The sequence below is a fragment of the Notolepis coatsorum genome, assembly GCF_963971535.1.
Source record: "Notolepis coatsorum genome assembly, contig: SCAFFOLD_4255, whole genome shotgun sequence".
Lineage (NCBI taxonomy): Eukaryota > Metazoa > Chordata > Actinopteri > Aulopiformes > Paralepididae > Notolepis > Notolepis coatsorum.
This window is the reverse complement of record NW_028171194.1, coordinates 1-10,834: the sequence shown is the minus strand read 5'-3', so window position 1 is coordinate 10,834 and position 10,834 is coordinate 1. Positions and strand designations below refer to the sequence as shown.

The 10,834-nt window shown below is 47.0% G+C and overlaps 1 protein-coding gene across 1 annotated transcript; it reads right to left on the bottom strand.

Moving 5' to 3' along the window:
- Positions 1-1,064: 1,064 nt before the first annotated feature.
- On the bottom strand, positions 1,065-9,824 carry LOC311248321 (uncharacterized protein; the record flags this gene model as incomplete). Its single annotated transcript, XM_084339224.1, has 3 exons — positions 1,065-1,423; positions 4,540-5,409; positions 9,763-9,824. Coding segments are annotated over 3 exons (968 nt in total), but the record flags the coding sequence as incomplete, so codon positions are not given.
- Positions 9,825-10,834: the final 1,010 nt, after the last annotated feature.

The following is a 10,834-nucleotide window of genomic DNA, read 5'->3' as shown; positions in this document are numbered from 1 at the left end:
ACAGCAGTAGTTCATCAGTTCGTCTAAGTAGCTGTTTCATCAAGTTCGGTGAAACAGTGAAGTGAGCAACCTTGCGTCTAAACAGAGCATTGAGAACCGCGTGCGAATAGAATGGTAAAAGTGTCAGAGTTTAATGAAGTAACGTTGAGTTCGACTTAATCTAATGTGAAGTAAATAGTCGATCATTTATTGTATATCGTGCGGCCACAGTTCTTTCGTGTGTAGCATTACCCATCGGTTCGTCGTGTCTTTAGCTAGTGCACTTAACCAGGCTGTGTGGCCTAAATACGTCGCCCACACCCGAGGAGTCCTAGGCGGAGAACCGTTGGACATGTACACAGGAGAATCGGCGCCGGCGATTGCAGAACCATTCCTGGTTGGATTATATTGATTTGGGACGTGACTACCGGAGAAGAGCATCGTTGATTTCCACTATCGTTTGGGATTCAACCTCGTGAGGATTACAACTCGGGCCTGCCTCGTGGACGGGGCTGGATAGCTGTCATCAATGCTGTCGAGCATTTTGGATTACAATTATTGCTTTGGCTGCTGATCAAGGGAGTTTACAAGAACCGACTCCTGTACCTGGAGTCTCTTTATTCCCCATTGAATCAGACGGAGTACCCGAACATTCCTCTACCCTCCAGGCCTTACACCCCGGAGGGAACCCATTGTCTCCAGTTGGTACCAGTGTTGCCCTATATAATTGCTACTATACAACAGGTGGCGTCAGCTTAGACCCATCGTAGGATTCCTGCTATTCTTAGTGACTTATGCTCTTGACTGACTTTACGTATATTCTTCGCCATACAAGCGCGACCCTAATTCTCATTCTGTAACCTAACGTTGCCTAATAATAATAAATTACCCTCCAATAGTATTCCTGTGTCAATGCCGTGTTCTTGTGGGTGTTCACCATCTATATTTGATGTACTGTCTGGCCAGTAATTAAAGTACATAACTAGCAGTGGTTTAATCTATCACAATCTTTAATACAGTCAGGGTTTTGTAACCCCTCAGTTACAGTACCCACAAAAATGTCAATGTACGTTAACCACTGGGGACACGTTTCTACATGTTTAATATAATTACACACAAGAGACACACGATGCGGATACATGATACACATTAAAAATACATTTGAAAATATGTACAATCTATATTGCCATTTCATTTCCACCTTCTTTAGAATCATTTATGAACAACTCACTGAAACTGCTCGTATAGAATATTCCGTTTGGAAATCACAGAACGACAACAGGGTATAGAGAGAGATCAATATTGCGATGATTGTGATTCGTTATCATCATACTGTATCTCATTTGTTTTAATACAGCAACACAATAGATTATATTCATGTTTCGGAGTCTTCTCTTCCAGTCAGGACTCAGGACTCTGCAGGTCCATGTTCAGGTCGCTTGAACTACAATGGAACAGAAGGAGAAACATCACATCTAAGATAAGTTAAGATATTCCTTTATAGGGAGGTGTAGTGGTTACTTCCTGGTCTATAGGGAGGTGTAGTGGTTACTTCCTGGTCTATAGGGAGGTGTAGTGGTTACTTCCTGGTCTATAGGGAGGTGTAGTGGTTACGTCCTGGTCTATAGGGAGGTTTAGTGGTTACTTCCTGGTCTATAGGGAGGTGTAGTGGTTACTTCCTGGTCTATAGGGAGGTGTAGTGGTTACTTCCTGGTCTATAGGGAGGTGTAGTGGTTACGTCCTGGTCTATAGGGAGGTGTAGTGGTTACGTCATTGCTGTTTCCGGCCGGTCCACCTCGCTTGAAATCGCAACGTATTTCCCCCATTGCCCATTTCTAAATCGTCTTGTTTAAAACAAATAAAGCATGAACATTGGCATGGTGTACCTTTCTGTGCATATTCATCCACAATCTATAGCTCAACATGAAAATATTCACAATTAATCGCAAAAAAAAATCGCTGAATTTTATTTCAACCAAAAATATTAAACAATAATAATGTTAGTGGATAGAAGGGAACTCATTTTGTGCAAAAATGGAAAGCTTTCCAATGTTCATGAGGCAGAATTGTTACAATAGCCGATAATCCATTTTCCCAATGATAAATCCCTATACGGGTGGACCTCGCGGGCGGTCCAGAGTGACGTCAGACTACACCTCCCTATTAATCCCCTTGTTGTGTACCAATTATTATTAATTATTATTATTAGTGTGGGTGACCTGGCGAAGCCAGGTTGCCACCCACACTATAGTTCTTGTTACTATTTTTATTCTTTCTTTATTCCACCGATTTTGCAAACACTACTCTTGCCAGAGCGTTCGCGCCCCATACACGTGAAAGGTATCAAAACGATCGGCTTGCCTATGGCAACAGCGCTATTCGAACTCGGAAAGTTTCACCGCACCGTCGTTCGCGCCCCATACACGTGAAAGGTATCAAAACGACCGGCTTGCCTATGGCGACAGCGCTATTCGAACTCGGAAAGTTTCACTGCACCGTTTTTTTGCTACGAATCGACTTTAAACGGTAAAATTACGGTCCCATTGGAAATGCATTGCAACTTAGAGTGCGGCAGCTGAAATAATCTTTTTTCCACTACCTTGGGTAAATTGCGAGAGTGATCTCAATTTTGGACGTAGAAATAAAACAAACATCAAAACGATGACACGGCTGTCAGCCCGCTCACAAAAGAAAAATAAATGGAATTGGACATTTCTATCTCAACTGACGACCATTTCTTTGAAGGTTCTCTTCCCCATTGACCGCCATGCAATCCCACTCTAGGAATCAGATGATTTTTTAGCTTTTTTCCCCTTCTGTTCCGATCGCCGAAGGAGTGCCACAATATCGCACGAATGCCAAAATATCGCACACAACCCTTCGCCTACTCGTTGTAGTGCTCCTGTGCGAGTCACAACGCTTCATCTCTTATAGTTTTCTTTTAATCAACGTGACAATGCAGTCATGCAAAGAAAATGCAGAAATGCAAAGTCATTGTGATTGCATCACCTGTGTGGCTCGTGGCTCATGATTGGTTCAGCCTAACAGCTGTGAGGCTCATGGCTGACCTGCCAATGACCTCATCCACTTAACCCATCATTGCCCATCACTGTGTTGCAGTACTGAATTGCTGGACAGCGCCCTCTGTCTTGCGGGTTGTGTCATTGTACTCAGTAGGGATATCCTCTTTCATTGGTCGATGTTGACCACCTTTCATTGGTCGATGTTGACCACTCCCCCGATCCTTAGACCACGCCCCCTTAGGCCACACCCCCTCAGTGTATCTCTTGAACCGTTTGTCGTAGAGACTTGCGGGTTGTTCCTTTGTACTCGGTAGGGATATCCTCTTCCATTGGTCGATGTTGACCACTCCCCCGATCCTTAGACCACGCCCCCTTAGGCCACACCCCCTCAGTGTATCTCTTGAACCGTTTGTCGTAGAGACTTGCGGATTGTGCCATTGTACTCGGTAGGGATATCCTCTTTCATTGGTCGATGTTGACCACTCCCCTGATCATTAGACCACGCCCCCTAGGCCACACCCCCCTTAGTCCCGAACAATTTCAAAAACTCGGAAAATTCAGAAAAATTTCAAAGACTCTGAAAAGTCAGAAAATTTTCAAAAACTCAGAAAAGTTCGAAAACTCGGAAAAACCCGAAAAAGTTCAAAAACTCGGAAAAGTCCGAAAATCCGAAAAATCCGAAAACTCGGAAAAGTCTGAAAATCCGAAAAATCCGAAAACTCTGAAAAATTTAAAACCTGAAAATATTCAAAAACTCGGAAAAGTCCGAAAATCCGAAAACTTGTAAAAATCCTAAAAAGTTCAAAAACTCGGAAAAGTCAGAAAACCCGAAAAATCCGAAAAAATCCGAAAACTCGGAAAAATCCGAAAACTCAGAAAATCCGAAAACTCGGTAAAATCCGAAAACTCGGAAAAATCTAAAATCCGAAAAAGTTCAAAGAACCGAAAAAGTTCAAAAACTCGAAAAAGTTCGAAAACCCGAAAACTCTGAAAAGTGAAAAATTTCGAAAACTGAAAAGTCCGAAAAGTTTCAAATGGTCTATGTTGACCACTCCCCCGATCCTTAGGCCACGCCCCCTTTTTGTATCCTTTGAACCGTTTGTCATAGAGACTCGCGAGAGACCCTCTCCCGTTGGCCGGCGGTGCACAGGCATCACCCACACTTTCACAATTTCCCCCGCGCGGAATTGTCTAGTTATTATTATTATTATTATTATTATTATTATTATTATTATTATTATTATGCGTGATTGACACTGCTTTGTAGACGATGTGGTGGTAAATGGCTGCATTTATATAGCGCTTTTATCCAAAGCGCTTTACAATTTGTTCCTCACATTTCTACCCGTTCACTCACACGTTCACACACCGATGGCACAGGCGACCACGCAAGGTGCCCCGACCTGCTCACCGGGAGCAATTAAGGGTAAGCGACTTGCCCAAGCACACTTCCGACACACTGCCCGGGAGGAGCGGGTATGTCGCCCCCTCCCCCCCTGGTGAACGGCATAACACCTCAAAAGGAGTTGCCACTTACTGCATTCTTCAGCAGGAGTCCAGTTTTGGCCAAGATGTTGGATCTCCTGGCGGCGATGGGCGGCTTGTTGAGTTCTGGAGCGTTCGGTGGTGTCGACTGGGGCTGAGGCTGGGAGAGGCTCGACTGGGGCTGAGGCTGGGAGAGGCTCGACTTACGTGAGGAGGGTGGGGTTTGGGAGTAGGAGGAGGGAGGTGGCAGGTAACTTTGGGTTTGGTTTGGTGTGTAGGATTGAGAAGGTGTGTAGGTTTGAGAAGGTGTGTAGGTTTGAGAAGGTGTGTAGGTTTGAGAAGGCGTGTAGGTTTGAGAAGGCGTGTAGGTTTGAGAAGGTGTGTAGGATTGAGAAGGCGTATAGGTTTGAGAAGGTGTGTAGGATTGAGAAGGCGTATAGGTTTGAGGTGTGTAGGATTGAGAAGGCATATAGGTTTGAGAAGGTGTGTAGGATTGAGAAGGCGTGGAGGTTTGAGAAGACGTGTAGGATTGAGAAGGCGTGGAGGATTGAGATGGCATGTAGGTTTGAGAAGGTGTGGAGGATTGAGAAGGCGTGTAGGATTGAGAAGGTGTGGAGGATTGAGAAGGCGTGTAGGATTGAGAAGGTGTGGAGGATTGGGCCTGTGAATAGGTTTGGTTGGCCGTGTAAGACTGGGGTAGAGAGGCAGGTAGGGTGTTCAGGTAGGGCTGTGTCTGTGAGTAGGCCTGGGGGAGCTGGGTGGAGGCCAGTAAGGCGGGTGGGGGTGGGGGTGGGAAGCTGTCCTCCTCCAGGTCGGCCTCGGGGCCGGAGTCAGCGCTCCCCAGCTCGTAGTGCCTCTTCCGCAGCTCTCCCAGACGCATGCGCTCGTGTTCCAGCAGGTTCTCCAGCTCCAGGACCTTCACCTGGGGGTCAAGTAATGGAGTAAAACCAGGTAAGCATGTTTTAATTTAATTTTATTTTATTTAACCAGGCAGGTCAACAAGGCCGGCCAGTAACTGAAAGGTTGCCAGTTCGATCCCCGCCACTGACAGGAGGGTGTATTCCAGCTGAGACTGAAGGGTGGCTGGTGTTACATCTACAGTGCCCGCCATCTCTGCCTAAGTGCCCTTGAGCAAGAAATTGAACCCCAAAACAGCGACCCTGTGCTCTGACCTTTCTGATGGGGACTGTGTGTGTGTGTAACTAGGAGGGATGTGAGGACTGTGTGTAACTAGGAGGGATATGAGGACTGTGTGTAACTAGGAGGGATATGAGGACTGTGTGTAACTAGGAGGGATGTGAGGACTGTGTGTAACTAGGAGGGATATGAGGACTGTGTGTAACTAGGAGGGATATGAGGACTGTGTGTAACTAGGAGGGATATGAGGACTGTGTGTAACTAGGAGGGATATGAGGACTGTGTGTAACTAGGAGGGATATGAGGACTGTGTGTAACTAGGAGGGATATGAGGACTGTGTGTAACTAGGAGGGATATGAGGACTGTGTGTCACTAGGAGGGATATGAGGACTGTGTGTAACTAGGAGGGATATGAGGACTGTGTGTAACTAGGAGGGATATGAGGACTGTGTGTAACTAGGAGGGATATGATGACTGTGTGTAACTAGGAGGGATATGAGGACTGTGTGTCACTAGGAGGGATGTGAGGACTGTGTGTAACTAGGAGGGATGTGAGGACTGTGTGTAACTAGGAGGGATGTGAGGACTGTGTGTCACTAGGAGGGATGTGAGGACTGTGTGTCACTAGGAGGGATGTGAGGACTGTGTGTAACTAGGAGGGATATGAGGACTGTGTGTAACTAGGAGGGATATGAGGACTGTGTGTAACTAGGAGGGATATGAGGACTGTGTGTAACTAGGAGGGATGTGAGGACTGTGTGTAACTAGGAGGGATGTGAGGACTGTGTGTAACTAGGAGGGATATGAGGACTGTGTGTAACTAGGAGGGATGTGAGGACTGTGTGTAACTAGGAGGGATGTGAGGACTGTGTGTAACTAGGAGGGATATGAGGACTGTGTGTAACTAGGAGGGATATGAGGACTGTGTCTAACTAGGAGGGATATGAGGACTGTGTCTAACTAGGAGGGATATGAGGACTGTGTGTATTGTAACTAGGAGGGATATGAGGACTGTGTCTAACTAGGAGGGATATGAGGACTGTGTGTATTGTAACTAGGAGGGATATGAGGACTGTGTGTAACTAGGAGGGATATGAGGACTGTGTCTAACTAGGAGGGATATGAGGACTGTGTGTAACTAGGAGGGATATGAGGACTGTGTCTAACTAGGAGGGATATGAGGACTGTGTCTAACTAGGAGGGATATGAGGACTGTGTGTAACTAGGAGGGATATGAGGACTGTGTGTAACTAGGAGGGATATGAGGACTGTGTGTAACTAGGAGGGATATGAGGACTGTGTGTAACTAGGAGGGATGTGAGGACTGTGTGTAACTAGGAGGGATGTGAGGACTGTGTGTAACTAGGAGGGATGTGAGGACTGTGTGTAACTAGGAGGGATATGAGGACTGTGTGTAACTAGGAGGGATATGAGGACTGTGTGTAACTAGGAGGGATATGAGGACTGTGTGTAACTAGGAGGGATATGAGGACTGTGTGTGTAACTAGGAGGGCTATGAGGACTGTGTGTATTGTAACTAGGAGGGATATGAGGACTGTGTGTAACTAGGAGGGATGTGAGGACTGTGTGTAACTAGGAAGGATATGAGGACTGTGTGTAACTAGGAGAGATATGAGGACTGTGTGTAACTAGGAGGGATATGAGGACTGTGTGTATGTGTAACTAGGAGGGATATGAGGACTGTGTGTAACTAGGAGGGATGTGAGGACTGTGTGTAACTAGGAGGGATATGAGGACTGTGTGTAACTAGGAGGGATATGAGGACTGTGTGTAACTAGGAGGGATATGAGGACTGTGTGTAACTAGGAGGGATATGAGGACTGTGTGTAACTAGGAGGGATGTGAGGACTGTGTGTAACTAGGAGGGATATGAGGACTGTGTGTAACTAGGAGGGATATGAGGACTGTGTGTAACTAGGAGGGATATGAGGACTGTGTGTAACTAGGAGGGATATGAGGACTGTGTGTCACTAGGAGGGATATGAGGACTGTGTGTAACTAGGAGGGATATGAGGACTGTGTGTAACTAGGAGGGATATGAGGACTGTGTGTAACTAGGAGGGATATGAGGACTGTGTGTCACTAGGAGGGATGTGAGGACTGTGTGTAACTAGGAGGGATGTGAGGACTGTGTGTAACTAGGAGGGATGTGAGGACTGTGTGTAACTAGGAGGGATGTGATGACTGTGTGTCACTAGGAGGGATATGATGACTGTGTGTAACTAGGAGGGATGTGAGGACTGTGTGTCACTAGGAGGGATGTGAGGACTGTGTGTAACTAGGAGGGATGTGAGGACTGTGTGTCACTAGGAGGGATGTGAGGACTGTGTGTCACTAGGAGGGATGTGAGGACTGTGTGTAACTAGGAGGGATATGAGGACTGTGTGTAACTAGGAGGGATATGAGGACTGTGTGTAACTAGGAGGGATATGAGGACTGTGTGTAACTAGGAGGGATGTGAGGACTGTGTGTAACTAGGAGGGATATGAGGACTGTGTGTAACTAGGAGGGATGTGAGGACTGTGTGTAACTAGGAGGGATGTGAGGACTGTGTGTAACTAGGAGGGATGTGAGGACTGTGTGTAACTAGGAGGGATATGAGGACTGTGTCTAACTAGGAGGGATATGAGGACTGTGTCTAACTAGGAGGGATATGAGGACTGTGTGTATTGTAACTAGGAGGGATATGAGGACTGTGTCTAACTAGGAGGGATATGAGGACTGTGTGTATTGTAACTAGGAGGGATATGAGGACTGTGTGTAACTAGGAGGGATATGAGGACTGTGTCTAACTAGGAGGGATATGAGGACTGTGTGTAACTAGGAGGGATATGAGGACTGTGTCTAACTAGGAGGGATATGAGGACTGTGTCTAACTAGGAGGGATATGAGGACTGTGTGTAACTAGGAGGGATATGAGGACTGTGTGTAACTAGGAGGGATATGAGGACTGTGTGTAACTAGGAGGGATATGAGGACTGTGTGTAACTAGGAGGGATGTGAGGACTGTGTGTAACTAGGAGGGATGTGAGGACTGTGTGTAACTAGGAGGGATGTGAGGACTGTGTGTAACTAGGAGGGATATGAGGACTGTGTGTAACTAGGAGGGATATGAGGACTGTGTGTAACTAGGAGGGATATGAGGACTGTGTGTAACTAGGAGGGATATGAGGACTGTGTGTGTAACTAGGAGGGCTATGAGGACTGTGTGTATTGTAACTAGGAGGGATATGAGGACTGTGTGTAACTAGGAGGGATGTGAGGACTGTGTGTAACTAGGAAGGATATGAGGACTGTGTGTAACTAGGAGAGATATGAGGACTGTGTGTAACTAGGAGGGATATGAGGACTGTGTGTATGTGTAACTAGGAGGGATATGAGGACTGTGTGTAACTAGGAGGGATGTGAGGACTGTGTGTAACTAGGAGGGATATGAGGACTGTGTGTATGTGTAACTAGGAGGGATATGAGGACTGTGTGTAACTAGGAGGGATTTGAGGACTGTGTGTAACTAGGAGGGATATGAGGACTGTGTGTAACTAGGAGGGATATGAGGACTGTGTAACTAGGAGGGATATGAGGACTGTATATGTGTAACTAGGAGGGATATGAGGACTGTGTGTAACTAGGAGGGATATGAGGACTGTGTGTATGTAACTAGGAGGGATATGAGGACTGTGTGTAACTAGGAGGGATATGAGGACTGTGTGTATGTGTAACTAGGAGGGATATGAGGACTGTGTGTATGTGTAACTAGGAGGGATATGAGGACTGTGTGTAACTAGGAGGGATATGAGGACTGTGTGTAACTAGGAGGGATGTGAGGACTGTGTGTAACTAGGAGGGATATGAGGACTCTGTGTAACTAGGAGGGATATGAGGACTGTGTGTAACTATGAGGGATATGAGGACTGTGTGTAACTAGGAGGGATATGAGGACTGTGTGTAACTAGGAGGGATATGAGGACTGTGTGTAACTAGGAGGGATATGAAAAAATACACATTGTGTACTTTGACAATAACGTAATCTTTATTACTAACAGGGAAAGGGGACAAACAACAGATGTCAGTGTTGCTAAGCAGCTTCAGGACAGCGAGATCATGTGACCTACGTACCTGAGCGTCCATCTCCTCCGTCTTCAGTTTAATCAGAGACTTTCCAGCGAAGTCCGTTGGGCCTGAGAGAGGTGGGGGAGAGGGAGAGAGAGGGGGGGAGAGAGAGAGAGAGAGGGGGGGGAGGGAGAGAGAGGAGGGGGAGGGAGAGAGAGGAGGGGGAGGGAGAGAGAGAGGAGGGGAGAGAGAGAGAGAGGGGGGGGAGAGGGGGAGAGGGGGGGAGAGAGATGGGGGGAGAGAGAGAGAGAGGGGGGAGGGAGAGAGAGAGAGGGGGGAGGGAGAGAGAGGGGGAGAGGGAGCGAGAGGGGGGAGGGAGAGAGAGACGGGGGAGAGGGAGAGAGAGGGAGAGGGGGGGAGGGAGGGGGGAGGGAGAGAGAGAGGGGGGAGGGAGAGAGAGGGGGGGGGAGAGAGAGAGAGAGGGGGAGAGAGAGGGGGAGAGAGAGAGAGAGGGGGGAGAGAGAGAGAGGGGGAGGGAGAGAGAGGGGGGGGGAGAGAGAGAGAGAGGGGGGGGGAGAGAGAGAGGGGGGGAGAGAGAGAGAGAGAGAGAGAGGGAGAGATGGGGGGAGAGAGAGATAGAGAGAGAGAGAGAGAGGGGGGGGGAGAGAGAGAGGGGAGAGAGAGGGGGGGAGGGAGAGAGAGATGGGGGGAGAGAGAGAGAGGGGAGAGAGAGAGAGAGAGGTTGGGAGAGAGAGAGAGCGAGATGTGTTTTTTTTTTATTAAAAGATATATTTTATTTAAGACCTTCAAATGCCGTGCTTAACCATTAGAGTCCATCGACTCCTTTTGTAAACGTTTAGTCCCACCGACGATTTGACAAGATTTTCAATCGTTAAGATATAATTGTATACAGAATTGCATGACTGTGACCATATGGATACTGCAGGTGGGGGGTGGGTGTAGTGAGTGGAACTAAATAACTTATATTTCTCTAATTGTGCTAAATATGAAAATCATAATGTTAGTAAAGTGTAAGAATTCCTGATTTTGTAGAGGACATCCTTAAACCTCCTGGCGGCTTTAACCCTTTCACTGCCGCACTACCAAAACGGTTAACCCTTTCACTGCGACAATACAC